Raw genomic sequence first — 21,099 nt, 5'->3', positions numbered from 1 at the left:
GAGGGCGCTGTTTAATTTACAGCGGTGGTGGGCAGGTTTCGAAAATAACAGATGTGATTCGAGAACCGAAGAGTCGGAATACGGAATAATACCTCGAAAAGCAACCAGTACTAGGGCCTAAAGCGACTGGATTTATAAAACAATGGCTTTTCTTAAATGGTTTCGCTTGGGTGGTAAGTATGTGCTTCTTCAGTACGTCAGGAAAACATTAGTTCAACGCCAAAAGACACAAACGATGTCAAGGAACTGTCATGACTAGGCATTACGTGAACAGGCTGGTCACATAACAGGAATCCTACCTGTACCTTTAAAATTGTTATGCAAGAGCATCAGCTAGCTACGTGCATTTTCCGGAAAATATTAAGGGGGCGATGCTGATACAGTTTTCCACATCCAGCCTTCAACATCCAGGCCTCGTACTCGCTACCAGACATTTCCAGAGATAACAAAATATCTCAGTATCTGACTATATAAAGACAACTCCATTCAACTTTGGAAAGACTGATATTTTCTGAGTTGTTTTTAGGGCATGTTTTAAAAACTTGGTGGTGTTAATAAAATGTATGAATTGTGGACCTTGCTGGCCAAATACATACGTGTAGGCCTATGTAATAATGTTATGGAACTCTAAATCTTTAACATTACCAGACTTGGTCCTCCAGGCTCTCTTTGCTTGCAAGGAACCTTTACAACGGACAGTGGTTCATTTGATGATTTTTTTTTAATTTTTGGATGCCCAGGTATTTTCAATGCAACAAGAAGCCTTCTAACCAGCCAACAACTCACCATCTGTTCTCACCGTGGTTTCTTGACAAGTAGTGTCGGCAGAAATGCTGAAACAGATAGCACTTCCAACAACAGGTGAAAAATTTTATGTTAACCAATCTGGCTTAACCACTTGCCGCCGGGGTTTCCAGTGCTGGACATGTATGCTTTATATGAGTGGCTGGGGTTTCTGAAATTGGGCAAAGGAACTGGACCGTTCAACAAAAGACCGTACTCGGAACAAAAGACCAGGCTGCTGGGCATTACCAACATTTTTTCACTCTCAATAGTGGAGATAATCCAGCCTTGTTTTAAAACAGTATACCACAGTTTGGGGCATTTAGTGCGACGGATTACCACTGGGGACAATAGCGTTCCACCACCGCAGCGATGAGCCACACAGCACTGCTGCTAGCTAATCTGGCCCCTATTGAAAAGAGGTCAGCAGCGCACTCAGCCAGGTTCTTGAACAAAAGAAAGTTACATAACACCGCACAGTCTGGGCTCTTTTTACAAGGCTGCAGGCCTGGCTGAAATACTCTGGTGTCAATAGATTTTGTCTGTCATATTAGAGTGGCCACCAGACAGTCATTCGTGTGGGTGTAAATGTCCATTAATTGAAATGATGAATTTTTGAAGAATTTTGAAAACTCAAAATCTTGAAACTGTCCAGATTATGTACACTGCATTTTTCAAACCACCCGGCAGCAAGTGGTTAATTTAGAATTTAATTAGTGAAGTAAACCATGGGTGTCATGTATTTATACCACAGGATGCCGTTGATTTAAACTCAGTTTTTCACAACCTTATTTTCCCCCCTTTACATTTACAAGAAAGTTTCACCTGTTAAAATGTTTCTGATAATGAGACGTTTTGAAACCCATGATATTGAATTTTCACAATATTCAATTTCACGATTCACAAAGTTAATGGCTCTTTGTTACTTTTCAGTTTACATCTTGAAATCTTTTAGAATTTGTTTGGTTTTTTTTTGGTTTTTTTTGCATTCTTTTGTGTGCTTGGTTTGCAGACCAGCCAAGACTGGCGTGATGCTGCTGAATATGGGAGGCCCTGAGACGGTGGATGAAGTCCATGATTTCTTGCTTCGTCTCTTCCTGGATAAGGATCTTATACCTTTGCCTGCACAAAAGTAAGAATCTGGGTCACAAGTGACATTCAAACCAAAAAATTGCATTATCAAACTTTTATACATTGTATCTGCTGTTCCATCTTTGCATGAATCATTGGAAGTGTCGTGAGCTGGGCACTCTCATGGAATTACAGTACAGGTGATTTACTGTGCTGTGCGCTACCAAGAGATTTCCAAGGAGAGGCCTTTTCTCCGTGCTTGTGGGGAAACAATCGACAAAGTTCATGTTAAATATTGTCCGTTGTAAACTTGAAAATTGGCCTTGCTGATGTAACATCTTGGTGGCATGCTGTCTTGTGAAACACCCATATTAACAAACTTTGAATTCAAGTCTGGTTCCCTGTAAGCCCAGTGCATGCAACCAGTTACTAGAGCTAAGTGAGATGACCTTGTGATACCAATGAAGGTGCAGGAACCGTTGTTGAGGTGTGAGAACTTACAACAGCGGTCCCTATGCACCATCACCAGTTAACATGTAATAAGGAAGCTTACCAGGAGAGAGTCCCAATGATGTTCTCTTTTATTTCAAAGTGCTTAGAGAGCAGCCATTGATAGAGCCAAGTGTTCAGATTTTTGCTAATGTTACTTATTTTTTTGGGCCACAGCCGACTTGCCCCTTTCATAGCCAAGCGTCGCACTCCCAAGATTCAAGAACAGTACAAAAAGATCGGTGGTGGATCACCCATCAAAATGTGGACCAATAAACAAGGCCAAGCATTAGTCACACTTCTAGACAAGATGTCTCCAGAGACAGGTAACTATCTAACAAGAATTCAAACTTTCTGAAAAAAGTTTTCATTGTTCTGATACAAGTCTTTACCTGGAAGATCAACCAAGATAGTTCTTGAAGCATAAAATCTTGCAGTTTTTCAAGAACACTGGGTATTTTATGTCCTCGTTTTTGTTTTCTTTCATTTTCATTAGCACCACACAAGTACTACATTGGTTTCCGTTACGTGAAGCCACTAACGGAAGACACAGTTGCTGAAATGGAAAGGTAACAGCACTCTGGATGAATAACTCCTTCTTTATTTTAATTTCAGTAATTTTCTTTTAAAAACTATGACACAGCATATTGACACAAGACTATTAACGAAAGGGCTCTAACCTGTGATTGTTATGTCAATTCTTACTTGACACTATAGTGGAATTGTTTCATAGAGCATTATATTATATAGGTTAATAGTTTTTTGTTTGTTTCTTTGTTCTTTCAGGGATGGCATTGAGAGGGCAGTAGCATTCACTCAGTACCCACAATACAGCTGCTCCACTACAGGAAGTAGCCTGAATGCCATCTATAAACATTATTCAAAGCATCCTGAGTTAGCAGCCAATAGCAAGATGCGATGGAGTGTGATTGACAGATGGCCCACCCACCCTGGACTTGTCAAGGTCAGTACAGACTAACTTCTATAAACAAACAGAAACACGCTTTTCAAACCATCCCCAGTTTGGACAGATCAAAAGTATGTACATCCCAAATACTTTGAACTGTAAGTTTTCTCACATTTTAGGAAACTGGAAAGCATCAGTAAATGAATAATGTTATTCATTATTTGACTTTTCCTACTGTGCAGGCCTTCACACAGCTTGTCAAAAATGAACTAGAAAAGTTTCCTGAAGATGTCCAGGATGATGTGGTCATATTATTTTCGGCTCACTCCTTGCCAATGAGTGTAAGTACCATCTTTCAATTGTGTTGCAAAGTAATTCCCTTCTCCTCCGAAACTTAATTTTCATTAGTCTCTAGTCTACTCATGATTATGAAAACACGATAGCTCGGTATCTTATTTCTCTCAAGGAATGTCATGTTTCTGTATCAGAAACATAAACATGTGTAACATTTGATGAATGTTCTGTCACAAGTGACATTTTGTTTGACATGTATGTGATAACAACTTCGACGAGATCCTATCCGGTCTTCTTATGCGTTTTCCTTCCCTCATGCTTCTGATTCAGTCATTTTAAGCACAATATAGAATTATGTTTCTGTGGCTTAAAGAATGAGCCATTAGAATTTGAAATTGGAGTATTAAGACTATTCTTGTGAAATGTGTGAGGAAAGTACATTGCCAACCTAAATGTACTCTTTTTTGTAGGTTGTAAACAGAGGTGACCCCTACCCAGCCGAGGTCGGCGCAACAGTACAGAGGGTCATGGAAGCACTAGACTTTTCTCACCCCTACAGATTAGTGTGGCAGTCCCAGGTTTGTGATTGGACAAGATTCAAGCATTCATTTCCACCTGACAGCAATTAGTTTATGAAATTGGCAATGTTGATTAGCTAACAGGGAGTAACAAAAGATAAGTGCTTGTAATCAATATATTGTCATCAATTCCGTTCTGGTAGGTTGGACCACTGCTATGGTTGGGTCCACAGACAGATGTTTGAAACCAGTATGTCCTCATTAATTCTGTTCTGATAGGTTGGGTTTCCGCTATGGTTGGGTCCACAGACAGATGCTTGTAACCAATATGTCCTCATTAATTCTGTTCTGATAGGTTGGGTTTCTGCTATGGTTGGGTCCGCAGACAGATGCTTGTAACCAATATGTCCTCATTAATTCTGTTCTGGTAGGTTGGACCTTTGCCATGGTTGGGTCCACAGACAGACGCTGCCATCAAGGGACTCAGCAAGAATGGACGCAAGAACATTCTTCTAGTTCCCATAGCCTTTGTCAACGATCACATTGAGACACTTCATGAACTAGACTTGGAATATGCAGATGAATTGGCTAAAGAGGTAAGTGCAGCGATGAAGTGCTTGGTCTTCTCATTAGAATTTACTCTTTTAGTCTCAAGAATTTGACATAGGTAGAATACTATCTCCCTATTTGGACTATCACCTCCCATTGAAGTTATTATGGAATGCATGCCTTTCTGCTGGGCCCTCGGGTGTTTAGGCACCTCACTTCAGTCAGATTTACATAGGCACTTAATGAATGGGTCTCTGATAGTTGTTCACTGATGTGTGTATTTTCAGTGTGGTGTTGAGAACATCAGGCGTGCCGCATCACTGAATGACCATCCCATTTTCATTGAGGTAAGTTTCAACCTTTTGTGGAGTAAAGCTTTAACCACTTGCTGCCTGGTGGTTTGAAAACTGCAGTACACATAATGGGGACTTTTTCAAGAGTTTCAGTTTTCAAAATTCTTCGAAAAATGGTCATATCTGCTCGTGATTTCAGTGTTTGAGTCCTCGTTGCATTCTAATGGTCGTTCCCTTTCAGTTCTGTTCCTCAGGTAACATTCCACATTTTGAACAAATCCTGGCCAACTGTTGTTGTTTCACATTACAATTGCTTGATTACACGCCTATCTAATGCACAGTTCTTGACCACAAATCCCAACTTAGCCGTTCAGTAGATAACGTGACTGGAATCGTCCTTCCTTTACAAATTAACATGATAGAGGGGATTCACTTGTCGGGCAGGAATATTTCTGACTAGTCCGCACAGCTTCTGCCTGGCGTCAGTGAGTTTGGCGCTCTTATTCCTCATTATATAACCAATTCTTTACAGCCTTGGACGTAATTATGAATAATGCATAAGCACAGAGGGCGCCCTCTTTTGAAACTGTCAGATACTGTGGATACTGCCTCTTGGAATGTTTGCTTAAAAAGTGTGCAGTGTACATATGACATTGAAACATTTTAAAAAACCTAACTTCAGACTGTGGTTACGCTCTAATAATTTATATTTGGAAATCAACTGTCTGAGATAGAGGTAGAAATCATTAACCCTAACCCTCCTCAATCCTCCAACAGGTGAAGGATTGAGGAGGGTTAGGGTTAACCATTAGAACTTAGCCTGGGCTTGCTAAGTTGCTGCTAGGGCTTTAGTGTTCTACTTTTAGACATGAAGTGAAAGCCCAGCTTCACTCATCCTTTTCTTGTTTTGAAGTTTTTGGGTTTTTTTTGTTTTGTTTTGGTTTTTTTGGAATAGGCAATGGCTGATCTTGTGACACGTCATCTGGCTTCAGGTAAGACATGCTCTACGCAGTTGCCTTTGAGATGTCCAGAGTGTGTCAATGCCGTCTGTGGTAAAACCAAGGAATTTTTTGCCAATCAGCAGCTGTAAATCTGTCCCTTAAAGGTGCAGTTGACAGCGGAAGAAATGGCCTGGTTCCCATTTCTGTCCAGTGATGTAGATTTTGCAGATTTTGTTAACATTTCTGCAACTTGGAATTTCAAAAGTTCCAAAAATGAGGTCTTTGGAAATTTATTTCCTCCAGAATTTTGGATAAAGATTCAAGTCTGGAGTTTTTATGATAGTATAGAAAGTAACTGCCTTAAGGGTTTCTACAGGGTATAGAGCAGTAGCGTCTCATTTTGCAACAGTGAAAAGAATTTTCGATGTAAATTTCTTACCATTTTGTTTGTAGGGTCTAAAAAACTGAAGAATTTGCATTTGCTGTCATCAAATTCCTCTAAGAAATTTTTATTTTGCATTTTAGTAGTAATAGCTGGTATCTACATTTATTTGCAATTTTTTTTGGAGTTTTTCCTGCTTCTTTTTCATGTTTGGAAAAGATTGTTTGGAGATATTTGTCACCTATCACCACAAAATAAGCAGAACGTCGGAATTTTCAAATACTGACATAGTAGTATTTTGAATTCAGCAGAAAGAGAGCCTTCCATTGGTATGTACATGGAAACTTAGTGTAAGAGTACAAGATGACAATGTGACATTATTCTGGCAGTTTTATGGCTTAGTTTCTGACGTTGTTTCAACATTTCTTAGCAGGCACAAATAATTAATGCTTTCATCAAAATTGTGGAAAAAATAACATTTTTAAATATGTGATCCTGCAAGAAAATTGGAATTTAATAGAGGGGTTACTCTTTCCAAATATTATAAAACCCCAAAGTGACCTCCACTTCAGAATTTTACTTTTAACCCCCAAAATAGGAAAGAGTGGAACGCAACTTAATGCTCATTTTGTTGTGTCTGGCTTTATGCTCATTTTGTTGTGTCTGGCTTTATGCTCATTTTGTTGTGTCTGGCAGACACAACAAAATGAGTGTAAAGTTGCATTCCACTCTTTCCTATCTGGTCACATTTGGTGGCACTTCTCAGCATCATCAATGAAATACTTTCAGGTACCAATCAATATGCTTCACCTTACACTGCAAGTTCAAACTTCCTGCTTCTTTATTGTGATAAAGCAGCACCTGAGGAAATAAGTTTACAAAGATAACTTAATACGACAAAAATGGCATGGTTTACTTTTGTTACAGTTAGTCACAAGCACTTCTACCGACCATAATCACAAAATAGTTGACTGTATTAAACTGCCAAATCTTTCATTACAAGAGCATTTTTGTGCTTGTAACATCACAATAAATCATTAGACACTGCTTTAGTAAACATAAATAATACCTCCACTCCCCCCCCAAAAAAAGGGGGGCTAGTTTTGTACATAAAGGTGCTGGAAAAATCTATGTTAAATGATGGACTTCTGTTATTTAATTCTGCCAAAATAATAACTGGAAGAATGGGCCAAAAATATTGCCATGAGATATTTACCTGTACAGTTTGCCAATGATGTTGTCATCCCTGTGCTCCATGTAAACAGGGCAACACAGACTGATATACAGCGTATATTATCATTAGTCATAGGCCAAGGTCCATAGAGGGATCCCAATACAACACTTTTAGCGTTGATCTGTGCACTTCCGCGTTTGAAAACGAGGCTGCATGTGTCAGCTTCAGTTCTTAATGCAATCAGATGATTGAAAGTAAGGAGTCAGGACACAAAATACATAAAGGATAGTTAAATTCAGACTTTTTAGGCTGCAAAATTTTGTGGAAGAGGCTTTTAGGATGACTTGACAAGTAAAATCAAAAGAAAAAATAACAACAATTGACCGCGAACTAACGTACCTGCGATGGTCGTGTATCTTGTGCAGTGGGCGTGGTTTAAACTGAAGTTGCATCACACTTAAGAACCGGATACTCCATGTACTGTGTGGACCCCATGGGCACGCGCAACGAAGTTCAACACAGAGAGCCTTGGTTTCGATGCAGATATGCGCAGACGGCGCTAATGTGAAATCCCTTCATACTTCAGTCACATTATGCTACATTTGAGTGAAAGGAGACTTTCACTCTCTTATGTGACACCTGTCTTTGTGGACATTTCCCCCGTATTGGCATAGCTTTGAAAACCATCATTGGGTGTACAGTCAGACTTTGCAAAGTTCTGTAAAATTTAAAAGAAGTTAGATTATTTTGAATTTCCTACACGTTACCACACAGAAATACATGGTCAGAGTTCCAAACAGTAGTTATGAACGCAAAGTTATCAATGTGAGCTTTGTGCAGCTGTGCCATTAACAATGACACCAAATAGTCAGAATTATCACGTACATGGGAAAGAAATTAGCACAAAGCAGCTGTGATTGTCAAACTGTGTTCTTATACTGATAAACGTCTTTCTCCACTGCTCTAGAAAAAAGTAGTTTTTAGAAATTTAGGCGTTTAGTCTTTCAAATATGTTCATTTAAGTTTGTTCATTTAACCCTAACCCTCCTGAATCCTTCACCTGTTGGAGGATTGAGGAGGGTTAGGGTTAAGTCAGCAAACACTGTGATTAGGTGTTTCTTGACCTCTTCACTAAATTTTCTATTTTCAATAAGAATTAGCATAACAGATAATTTTCTAAAGGAATGCAAATTCTCAGTGATACATTGAAAACAAAAGGTTTTGAGTAATGATGTAGTTTCTGTGTGGGGTTTGTCCACACTGGTACAGTAAGGATGGGAACACTGTCTCGGTTATTGTTAAACTCAACCCCAGGATTTCTCTTATTTTTAAACATTCCTGACTCCTTCCACCGCCAACAGTGAAACAATACAATGGTACTGGGCCTCAAAATAAATCTGGAAGTCCAATCATGCATAGATGGAGACTTTGCTGTGCTCGCTTTTATCCAAATACATGGGCTGCAAAAATGGATGTGTCCATGTCTGTGTGGAGATATGATATGATATTTTAGGCTGATGATGATCAAATAACATTCCTGATTCAGTATAATGTATCACAAGATACTATGATGACCAAGTAATATTCCTAATTCAATATCCTGTATCACAAGATACTACGATGATCAAGTAATATTCCTGATTCAATATCCTGTATCGCAAGATACTATGAGGACCAAGTAATATTCCTGATTCAATATCCTGTATCACAAGATACTACGATGATCAAGTAATATTCCTGATTCAATATCCTGTATCACAAGATACTACGATGACCAAGTAATATCCCTGATTCAATATCCTGTATCACAAGATACTACGATGACCAAGTAATATTCCTGATTCAATATCCTGTATCACAAGATACTATGAGGACCAAGTAATATTCCTGATTCAGTATCCGGTTATCACAAGATAGTACGATGACCAAGTAATATTCCTGATTCAATATCCTGTTATCAAAAGATACTACGATGACCAAGTAATATTCCTGATTCAATATCCTGTATCACAAGATACTACGATGACCAAGTAATATTCCTGATTCAATATCCTGTATCCACAAAATGTTATGTATTAAATATGGCAAAATAGATGGATCTACTTTAAAAATGTCAAAACTTCAAATGTGGTTTTCTTACATGGTACAAATAAACCTTCTATCAATATTTAGTTAGCGAAATATAATATAACAGAATGACACATTCTATTGTTTTACTTTTCTTGGTTAAAATAATTATCACGCAAAACTCCGGAGAAGTCATTTATATAATGATGAAACATGCCTGAGGTTGCACAAAGGCACTGAAATAACACAGGTTCCCGTCTCAACTTTTTTTCTGCTTATTAATACCGCAACCTTCTTCAATCCCTGTTTCTCAAGGCAAACCAAAGTTTTACCTTGCTTCTGCAAAGAAAGCATTCCATGACAATTTTGTCTTCTCCAATGCAACTTCACACATCTGTTCATCACTAAATTCTAGCCAGTTCTTAGATTCTAATTCACCATGCACAATATCTCCAATTTCCATGAGTTCCAGTGAGTGTTGAACCAATCTAATTTACTAATTTAATTTATACCAGCAAAAGTTCACAAATTTATCTACAAAAATATTTCTAAAAAAATTCATCAACAAATTCACCTTTTTAAGCAAAGGTTAAAATAATATGAGACCACTCAGAAATGTAAAACAGGAATGTCATTTGCCCCTGAACAAAATATAGGAAATTATGCATTCCCTGTGGAACCCCATAAGTAGCTTGGCTGTAGTAGAGAAGATTGACAACAGTGGAAACACAAGCAAATAAAAAATCTCGAATGTTAGAAAAATAGGAAAAATATCATGGCTGTATAAAGCAGCATTGTAATAAAATTCAACTGATTTTTAAGAGTTTAGAAAGTTCAGACGTAAAACTAAATCAAAAAGATTTAAATGTTATTTATGACATTAAAAAATGAAGTACCAGCCTCTAGAAATGTACCATGGTGTAACTAGGGCTAAATTTTGAAACTTAGCTGCAGCTGCATTACAATGGACATTGTTCAGAGATTTCAAATGAGGGCATGCCCCCCCCCCCCCCCGGAAACTACACTGGAATATCTCACAGCACTTGTGGTAAGTTACTGTTGGTATTATCAATGCAGAACTGTTGTGTACCTGTATGAAAGAAGGCCTCGACAGTGAAGCCATGCTTTGTTGAGTGCATGTAGTTATTGCTTTGTTACATGCACTTTGTAGTGGCTTTTTGCTTAAGTTCACAATCCCTTATGGCTGTGTGTACTTTGGAAGTCTCTGATTCTGGTTGTTGTCCTTTGAAAATCAACACTCCAACATCTATTCATTGACACTGCTGATCTCTTTGTCAGACTAATCCATTGTGAAACCGAGAATTCAGGCACTGTGCCATTTCTAGAAGTGTGTGCTTTGAGAACACAAGCATGTAAAATGGAGTGAAGTACATGTACAAACATCACTTCCCATTACACAACACCTAAAATGAAATATCACTGACTGATTATTGGCAGTGATCTCAAATTATGTACTCAAATCATTACAAATGACACTTAAGGATTGGGGGTTTAAAGATATGCTGAACACTACAATATGCCTCTAGTAACAAATTATTCTGATAGTGGCAAAGGGCTAGCTCCAAATTGTGACTGAACACAAACTTCTATAATGCTTTTGTAGGGCTACACACTGTACCACAGTCCTCAGTCCTCCAACAGGTGAAGGATCGAGGACTGTTAGGGTTAACACCAAAGCATTGGAGGTGCAGGATGCAGTTTTTAACAGATTAAGAGTAGGTGGGATTATCAACTTAACTCTTTGAGTTCGTGGGGTTTGGGCAAGAGAGTAAACTCTGGTTGAAATTTATCTTCTTACTTTCGGTTGTTTATTTGTCATAATGACATGGTCCTAATCAGTGGACGTAGATGATTAGGGGCCTCTTCCAGATGTGATGTAAGATAATAATGAACAGGCAAACGGAAATGAACCAGACAGATACAGGAGGGCTTACTGCACTAACTTGTCACAGTGTATATGCCAGCTGCTGACCAGAGTCAGGACACGATTCATTAAACACTGTACCTGATGACTCTGGTCTTCACAACCTTCAGCGTCTTGTGTCAAGGATTTGGAAGGTGTCATGTGGAACTGCTGAGCTTTTCCAAGATTTAAGGAAAAGCTAATGTCTAAATTAAGATAGCTGGGCTCAGTTACGGGGTAAAAAAGAAAGTTACCAAACTAACTGCTTACTGACACTAACTACAATAAGTAAATATAATGGAATTTCTTTCCAGGAACATCAAACTGACCACTATGTAGTGTGTTCCAGTCTCACACTTTCTCTGTTGCTATTTCTTGACTTCCATCATGATTTGCTGGTTCCTGTTTAGGCACAGACTTGTACCGCCCTTTATCCATGCTGGCGTCTCCATCATTTGTTTCTTCTCTACTTTTACGAAGACAGCGACAAATATTTCCCTCTGCAGCAAAAACAAAAATCAAAATATTTGAATGTGTCAGAAAAATACCACCTGTACACATCAAGCACCTGCTCGAAACCCTATTTATCAACAAAAATAATAACTACTGTGCTATGTACTGCTTTCCTTTGAGACATACAAAATATTTGGGTGAGTTTGGAGGGACTTGTGAAGAAAAGCAATTCTATGCAAATGCCTAATCATTTCCCCCCCCCAAAAAAAGAAAAACACAACATGAACTTTCTTCCAGATGAATTTCTTAACATCTGTCTAAGAGTTGGGCAATGTCTAGACAAACAACTCAGTTCCCCTTCCCCTTGCATGACCCATGTCCTCCCTGATTCTGGGGTCCATGGTCATAGATACTCACTCCCAACTCTTTCAGCGTCCTCCACAGTTTCTGGCAAGGGTTTGCCTCTTGTCTCCGGCAGGAAGAGTAAGAGGAGACCAGAGGAGATGGAGAAAGCACCAAAGATGAAGTAAGGCAAAGAGAACCAGACAGCACCTAGTTCTAAGATGAAAGGACAGATAATGCCACTGATACGGGCCATCATGGAAGACAAGCCCATACCTTGACTCCTGCCAACAAAACAGAATATTCAAATGTTGAAGACTCACAGAACAAGTTTCATCCTGTGTGTCTGATTTCCAAGACAACACAATACAAAAACTACATGTACATGTAACTGAATTTTACCTATTGTTTTATTGTCTAAGATTGAATCGTTTCATTGTTGCAGACCCATCGGGTAATTAAAAACATCAAAAACCAGTGCATTTGTTAGAGAGGTTTTATGGGCCAAATTCTAACCAATAAGAGAACAAGTCCAAAATAATTATCAATGATACAGTGAAAACGAGACATGCAAAGCATGTCATAAATACTAACAAATACATTTCATTTAAATAATACACAGTGAAGTGTTCCTACTTCAATGTTTACGAAATATGGCATAATTGCATTATTGTATTGAATTTCTTTGTCGGAGTGTATGATATATGACTATTGACCGAGATTGTTGAGGGCAGATATATAACAACCTTCATGGTACCACGTCAGAATATTCAACGTCACTCAATTTTACAGTATCACTTTCTGAAATACATGAACCAGATTAATTTTGCTTGTGACACAAATGTTACACGCTGTAGCATCTCATCATCATCTGTTGTGATAGAGTATTCCCATAATCATAGTGACAATTATTGACCTACCTGAGTTGTGTTGGATAGATCTCAGCAGAATAGGTGTATATCATCCCAAATGTTGTAGTTATAAAGAACTTTCCTATCATGGCAACAGTTGCTCGACCAGCTCCAGGGGCTAAGAATGAACAGAATGAGCCAGATACAGAGTTGGTAACATGAACAGAATGAGCCAGACACAGAGTTGGTAACATTACAACTCCTTTGTTTTATAAGAAATTCATTGGCTCCAAATTCTTTAAAACGTCTGATTGCTTTCCAAGGGTATATTCAAAATCCCATTGAATTACAATGCTAAGAACCCAAAGACAAGCTGCTATGCTGCCCCCAAGTAACCCCTGCCAAATGCCCAACCCAGCCCAGCTTTACTCCATACCTATCCTTATCCAACAGCAGCCTTTACCACGCCCCTACCCTCAACTTTATCCACAATGGAGCCCCCACTTCCCCTATCCCAACCCAACCCAGCCCAACCCCATACCTATCCTTATCCAACAGCAGCCTTTACCATGCCCCTACCCTCAACTTTATCCACAATGGAGCCCCCACTTCCCCTATCCCAACCCAACCCTACCCCATACCTATCCTTATCCAACAGCAGCCTTTACCACGCCCCTACCCTCAACTTTATCCACAATGGAGCACCCATTTCCCCTATCCCAACCCAACCCAGCCCTACCCCATACCTATCCTTATCCAACAGCAGCCTTTACCATGCCCCTACCCTCAACTTTATCCACAATGGAGCCCCCACTTCCCCTATCCCAACCCAGCCCAACCCCATACCAATCCTTATCCAACAGCAGCCTTTACCACGCCCCTACCCTCAACTTTATTCACAATGGAGCGCCCATTTCCCCTATCCCAACCCAACCCAGCCCAACCCCATACCTATCCTTATCCAACAGCAGCCTTTACCACGCCCCTACCCTCAACTTTATCCATAATGGAGCGCCCATTTCCCCTATCCCAACCCAACCCAGCCCAACCCCATACCTATCCTTATCCAACAGCAGCCTTTACCACGCCCCTACCCTCAACTTTATCCACAATGGAGCCCCATTTCCCCCATCCCAACCCAGCCCAGCCCAACCCAATACCTATCCTTATCCAACAGCAGCCTTTACCACGCCCCTACCCTCAACTTTATCCACAATGGAGCCCCATTTCCCCTATCCCAACCCAGCCCAACCCAGTACCTATCCTTATCCAACAGCAGCCTTTACCACGCCCCTACCCTCAACTTTATCCACAATGGAGCCCCCACTTCCCCTATCCCAACCCAACCCAGCCCAACCCCATACCTATCCTTATCCAACAGCAGCCTTTACCATGCCCCTACCCTCAACTTTATCCACAATGGAGCCCCCACTTCCCCTATCCCAACCCAGCCCAACCCAGTACCTATCCTTATCCAACAGCAGCCTTTACCACGCCCCTACCCTCAACTTTATCCACAATGGAGCCCCATTTCCCCTATCCCAACCCAACCCAGCCTTACCCCATTCCTATCCTTATCCAACAGCAGCCCTTACCTCAGCCCAATCCCCACCCCTCACCCCAACTAATCCCCCATTTATCCCATCCCAACACACCTCTTTCTTACCCTTACCCCAGCATTTTATTACCATCAACTTACAAAAGAGAGTGGCTCCTACGCAGGCGATTCCGCTAGCCACAAGGTAAAGACAAAGTGGCAAACGACGACCAATATACTGCATGGAGAGTATTGCCATGATATAGGCTGGTATTTCAACAGCACCGGCAACAAATGCAGCAAGGTAATGATCTACACCCAAATCTGAGGTACTCAGAGATATCCCATAGTATACCATGTTGTTGACAAACCTGAAAGAAATCATCATTAGGACATAAACTATATTGTATTTGTAAAGTGCCTTCTGGTAAGTTTTCAAAATGTCCAAAAGGAAAGTGACCAAAATGCAAAATCAAATTGCTTTTTTTCTTAGAATATATGCCCTTCAATTATCCACTGAATAGTACTGACCATTAATATTCACATTATACTGTATAAAATATAGGACAATTATTGAAAATAATTTAGTTGCATAATTAAGAGAATGACTAACCAACAAAACAGTATGTTGATGGTTTTGCAGCACATGTTGGGAGTGCGAACTAAATCCAGATAGGTGTATCTACGAACGACAGTGATCTCGGGTTGCTGTAGAATTGAAAAGAAACTATATGCCATTACTAACAGAACCAACCTTCATGGTATGGTTATTGGAAGACAGACAAAATGTAAAAAACACCCATGTGATAATTTCATAAATTGGTAACCAAGCCGTCAGTACATTACTTGGGAAAATGCGAACTGAAAGGTAAAGTACTGAACTTCTAAAATTTCACAGTTTACACTTACAATGTACATGTATATGAGGAGATACACCTTAAAATGCACAACAAATCATAAACATAATGTAGTCGTTATTCCTGAAGTAACAGGGAGTTATAAAATTGTCTAAGGGCCTGAAAGGGATGTAAGAGGGATTATCAGATAGTTATTCTGTCATCCAAGCCAATTCAGTCTTGTCTGGTATCACACCTCCTCCTGGTTCTTGTCCTCTTCAAATAGATCTGCTGGAAGTTCCACCTTGTTAACCTTTGCCATCTTTCGCACGATCTTCTCAGCATCTTCATTTCGGTTACGAGACATCAACCAGCGAGCGGATTCAGGGAGAACTCTACAAAAAATAAGAATTCCAAAAAGCCACATCTTATTATTATTCATGAAATTAATAAAAAAGGTACAATTTTAGGGACTCTATACCTCACAGCAAGAGCTCACGACTCAATGGACATAGTGCAAGTGTCTTTGTGAATGGTGCTACTGAAATGAAGCCCTCTCCTGACCTGTCATGTGACCATCACAAGACAGGAGGCAGTCTAGTCGTACGCATTAAATTTTCATTGCTCTGAAACCTGAAAAAAGTGAAAGCTTCTCTTTCAACTTCTGTTGTTCAAGGACAAGTGACTTACGAGGGATTCAATTTGCTTTATGTGTTGTTTGGCATCGTGTTAGCTTCGTATTCAATAATGCTAATGTCTATAGCGGATTATTTTTCCTATGAAGTGTGTGAATTAACATGTTCTCACCTTTTCTTATGTAGTTTGACATCGGTTCATATTTTTTATCATAATTGTCTTAACACTACACTACAGTCACATAGGCTGCAGTTTACAATGTCAATTCATCACAAATATCTAAACAAAAAATTTTTTTCATTTTGGAACTTTGGAATGGAAGTCACTGGGTAATGGCACCCATGAGTGATGAGATGAAACAAGATTTGAACACTAAGAGTCATTAGAATTAAACATGAATACTGAGACATGTGCACTATCTACATGTACAGTATTACTAACGGAATGAGAAAGATAAAAGGAACATAGATCATCGTGAGAGCTAGCTGCAGCATCTTCCAGTCACGAATTAAGTAAGCAAAAAGAGCTAGCAACATGTAGCCTATCGCGTAGTAGATGTTGATGAATTGTCCAGCAAATGCTCGGATGGACGGACCAACAAACTCAGTGCCTACAAAAAAAAAATGAAAAGGAGGATTCTCAGGAATGAATGCAATGTATGTGGAGTTGATAAGTTGCGAATATTATCTGCTGTCATCAGGAACTCTGTATACTTTGTGCTCACAAAGACTTGAGCTATGATTACAAAACTGTCCAAACTTGGAATAGACGAACTATTGGAAAGGAACTCAATGCAAACAGAAGCTTTACTTGTCTGGAATGCAGGATGGCCATAATAATGACAAAGAATGTGTCACAGGTTGAGTTCACAGTGGGCAACTTTCATATGAAATACCCAACTCTCAGCAAGTTAGGATAAATGGTGGCTTTTTAAATAATGCTACACACTACTAAAACCTACCGATTACAAAAGCCATTGTGTACAGGCCCCATTTAAAGAGTGCCACTATGAAACGGACCACGATAAAAACAGCCAGATTGGGTGCAAATGCTTGGGCAATACCGGCCAGAAATGAAGCAACCAAACAAATGAAGAATGTTGGTTTTCTACCAATCCTGTGAAAAGTGATGAAATTTTATATTGATTTAGAAATATCCAAAACAACACAAAAAGCACTTGGTTGCAAGGGACTGAGAAATACCTTTTTCATGAATGTATACAGATGTCTGAAAATACCAGACTCAGTGCTCGCCAAGGCAACCTACACAATATCAGAAATCAGTGACAATAGCTTGACCTGACCTAACCAACCTCACCTAGCAAAGCTAGCAAATATATGTCTGCCAGGGTACTTGAGCTAACAATATTACAGATTTGTTGGTGCCTGTTGTGTTGGAGCTGGAAAAATCGTGATATCACAACTGTGACTGCTCAAGGGGATTTGTCAGAATTCCAATGTAACAGTGATGGGTGGAAGTGGCTGAGAAGGTTACTCTTCTTATAATGTCATGTCATCAATCATGCTACACCAGTGTCTTACCAAGGACCTCCATGGCCTATTCTACATTCTATGTTCAGACAGTGTTTATTCAACAATGTGCAACTTCACCGTGTATTAATATTTGATAATATCATGCACTGGTACCTCGATACAAGACAGTTTATTTGATTCTGATTGGTCAAGAGTCTGCGTGCGCCAAATCCATATAACAAGATTCTTTTGGAAAATTTGCACAAAATCCTTGGAAATGTATTGTATATTGATTTTCTTTGACGCTGTCTAAAATTGTATTTATGACTGGAAATAAATACATGTATGTGCTTGGTTGGTCTTAAACAACATGTAACGTTTGAGACCTTGTTGAGGAGAATGACTTCTAATAATGTCCTCACCTGCTGCTCGGGGAGTTTAAGACCAGCCAACCACATATTTATTCCCTTATTCATGTAACTGGGATATCTACAGTGGTACAGCCAGTGGGGGGAGGGGTGGGGAGGCTCCCCAGACATGTTGCCAATGTTTTGCTTAGTTAAACAGAAGTGAAAGTCAGCATTTTAAACAGGTAATGCCACCTACGTGTATCTTGAAGCATAATAAGGATTCTCTCAAGGTGAGAAATGTTTTCACAGTTATTTCAGAAAATTTCCATTTTGTGCCTGTGGACCCAAGACCTGGATATGACATTGGATATGAGTTCAATCTTACCAGTCAGCCAATAATCCAATAAGAAAGGAGCCAATCAACATTCCAGCAAAAAAGGCGGATTGAGCATACTTGATGAGCCTGGCTCTCTCACATACTAGTTCATACTGAAAGGAAAAGGAGATTTTGTCCTGTAACCACGATAACAGAGAGAAATCTGAAATCCAGTCACCACAAATTTTGAGTTTTATAAACACCAATACAAGTTTTGAAATATGATCACAGAATAACTTTTCTTCAGACAATTTATGTTTTTCTGAAACTAAACGGACTTGTCCATGTAAGTACAAAGTGAGATGTGATTTGTGTTGATGGTCACGGTGATTTCGTTGGAGCTGGGTGTGGAACTCTTACCATAAAAACCACTGCTTTCATTTATGTCAGAATAAGAGACCTTTATCATACATGGCCTCTAAGTCACTCTCAATCTTTTGAAAAAGCAGAAGAAAAACTATCTTTCCTAAACCCAGTCTAAATGCAATCGGTAGCAGATCCTAAAGGAGCATACACAACCCCGCACCCACCCCACCCATCCACTTTCTAATAATTTTTTTTGGTAGGTTTTGGATTTTTTGTTTTAGCTTTTTTGTTTTGTGTAAAGGGACGTCTTATCCTTTCCCTCTGCTTTCCTTTTGTTCTCAACTAATCATTTGATAATTTCAGGGCAGTGACATTTTTCAATGAAGTGGCTTATCTCCTTTGTAGTTTGAGAAACTACATTGTATCACACAGCATTGACTAGTACCAAAGCAATTAACAGAATACAGATCAGTGAATAAACTTTACTAGGGGCGGATCTGTAGGAGGAGGCAACAAGAAGGGCATATCCCCCACCCCCAAAAAAGATAGCTTTGTTTTGGTCTATTTATTTCAATTTTTTTTTCCTTCAAAAAGTGTGTTTAAAAAAGCTTGCCCATTACAAAGGTCACATAAGGTAACATAAAAATTCCAATCCCCAAAAAGTTTGGGCCCCCCCAAAAAATGGTTTTCAATCTCCCTTGAACTTTGGCATTTTTCAGCCCAAAACCGTCACCGTATTATTTTATAGGTCTTATTACATACAATTTGTGCACCCCTGCCAATTTACTGATTTTCGTCAACTCAAAAACTTACTTTTCATTGCTTTTAGATCCTAATACTGGCCACTAGGTCTGACCTTCAATTTGATAGAATATGCGGTCAACCGACCGGCAGGTTGTTGAACAAACAATACACAAAACCAGTGCAATAATGCACTCAATTGTACATTATAATCACATAATAGCTTCTCACGTCTAGGAGTATCTCCAGCCACAATTTGGCAAGATTTAATAATAAGATGAACAATACTTCTTGCCTTGTTGAAAATTTCAATTCCTTTTAAATTGTTTAATGAGTAACTTACTTATTGAATTGTTGAAAGATTTCTGTTGCTTTTTTTTTAATCTGCTTGAAATAAGCCTCCATAGTGCAATTTTTCTCATTTAAAACAAAATTAAATTTCTCTTCCTTTTCATGAATTTTGCAATCGAATATTTAAATTCAAAAAATAATTTTCAAATATTCGATAATTGATTGAATACTCGGTTTTTCAGATATTCGGGACAGCCTTATTGGGCACCACTATGTAATATAGACAAAGATGGAAATATTCAGCAGGATGTTTTCTTCTTTTTTTTCGTTTTAATTGGAGCAAAATAAACAGGATCAAATATTTACATAACATGGTCCTTGCCAAAAAATGTAAAATTTGATTTGGGATGCTACTTGTGTGCTAAATGGAGTCCAAATACATGTAGTTGAAAAAATTCAGGCAATTAAAAGGATCACAACAAAGCAGATCAGACATTCTTGGGAGGACTGGCGGTAAATTACGATGGATGCAATACCTGATGGTTTGTTGTGCTGCTATATTGTGACGTGTCATACTCCCATCCTTTATCACATGGGATAACTTGGATAGCTTCATCCTCTTCCAAAGTCTGGTTGTAGATAGAACTTTTTGCATCCTCATATGTAAAAGTAACACCGTCATCTTCCTCACCACCAGTCAAGATCAAAGGTTGTGAAAGCAGAATTCCGCTGTCAGTTACCACGTCTAAACCAGTCAGATTAAATCGCCGACACTGGGAGTAAGAGATCTTGCCCGATTCGGTGTCCACCTCTTTTGGAATGCTAATGCTCTTCAAGAAAGCTGAGCATTGATCGGGGTCGTCAAGAGGCAAAGAGCTGCAGTTGTCCCGGTAGCGGATGAGTTCCGGCGCGGTGCACCAGTGATCGGTCTTAGCGCTCAGAAACACCGGACTAAAAGTGTGCAGAGCGGAAGGAATGGCCACTAACGTCATGACAAAATAAATACGTCGTTGGTAGGTACCAAAGGTGCCCACGTGGTTCAAAATGATATCGAACTTCATCCTGGACAGGGAGTCCCGTGTAAAATGTAAGTTCAAAATCAAGGCAACTGGTCATCCGAAGCCAGCTTGTTCCTATCGAATGTTGAGATGGATTTCAATAGAACATGGATGACAGAACTCGAGCCTGAGTCTGCAGAGTGCAGTGTCCGTAGAGCTAGAGAGTATTGAAAAGCCCTTTGTGGCTGTACGCGCACGTAGGGCGATTTTTTTCCGTGTCACATATGGAATGCACGAAACATCATAAGGCATAAAACGCCACACTGCATCAACTAGCATAATCGACCGTACCCCTCAGGCTTGTGACGCGACTGAAGGATTCTATTTCCCTTGGCCTTCGGCCTCCGGAAATGTGACCCCTTCTGGTCAACCATAGGGCGCAAGTGACCCCATTAATTGCCAGTTCACACTATGTACTACTTAGCATACATACATTCGTAATTTGTACCTCGCCAATT

At 39.5% G+C, this 21,099-nt stretch overlaps 3 protein-coding genes across 3 annotated transcripts in view; 2 read left to right on the top strand and 1 right to left on the bottom strand.

The window, feature by feature from the left end:
- The first annotated feature begins 6 nt into the window (after positions 1-6).
- On the top strand, positions 7-8,819 carry fech (ferrochelatase). Its single transcript, XM_022228798.2, has 11 exons — positions 7-173; positions 741-861; positions 1,796-1,915; positions 2,521-2,669; positions 2,840-2,912; positions 3,130-3,307; positions 3,493-3,591; positions 4,015-4,122; positions 4,494-4,658; positions 4,899-4,958; positions 5,860-8,819. The coding sequence occupies exons 1-11, from the start codon at positions 143-145 to the stop codon at positions 5,992-5,994; spliced, it is 1,239 nt and encodes a 412-aa protein (XP_022084490.1). The 5' UTR covers positions 7-142; the 3' UTR covers positions 5,995-8,819.
- Positions 8,820-9,406: 587 nt separating this feature from the next.
- Positions 9,407-20,644, bottom strand: LOC110974735 (organic cation transporter protein-like). Its single transcript, XM_022226557.2, has 10 exons — positions 20,120-20,644; positions 18,255-18,358; positions 17,009-17,163; positions 16,489-16,657; positions 15,668-15,806; positions 15,189-15,283; positions 14,738-14,946; positions 13,108-13,216; positions 12,263-12,471; positions 9,407-11,892 (listed from the first exon to the last, which is right to left on the bottom strand). The coding sequence occupies exons 1-10, from the start codon at positions 20,642-20,644 to the stop codon at positions 11,744-11,746; spliced, it is 1,863 nt and encodes a 620-aa protein (XP_022082249.2). The 3' UTR covers positions 9,407-11,743.
- The window catches only part of LOC110974541 (lysophosphatidic acid phosphatase type 6-like), a 44,507-nt gene continuing 43,950 nt past the window's right edge, over positions 20,543-21,099 (top strand). The window contains exon 1 of the mRNA XM_087140553.1: positions 20,543-20,670. The gene's annotated coding sequence lies outside the window, so the exon portion shown is untranslated. The remainder of the gene's footprint in view (positions 20,671-21,099) is intronic.

Source organism: Acanthaster planci, linkage group LG08 (genome assembly GCF_054643075.1).
Source record: "Acanthaster planci isolate LZ-2023a linkage group LG08, COTS_SCS, whole genome shotgun sequence".
NCBI classification, from domain to species: Eukaryota; Metazoa; Echinodermata; class Asteroidea; order Valvatida; family Acanthasteridae; genus Acanthaster; species Acanthaster planci.
Note: the sequence above shows the minus strand (reverse complement) of the source record. Positions and strands in the feature narration are given on the sequence as shown.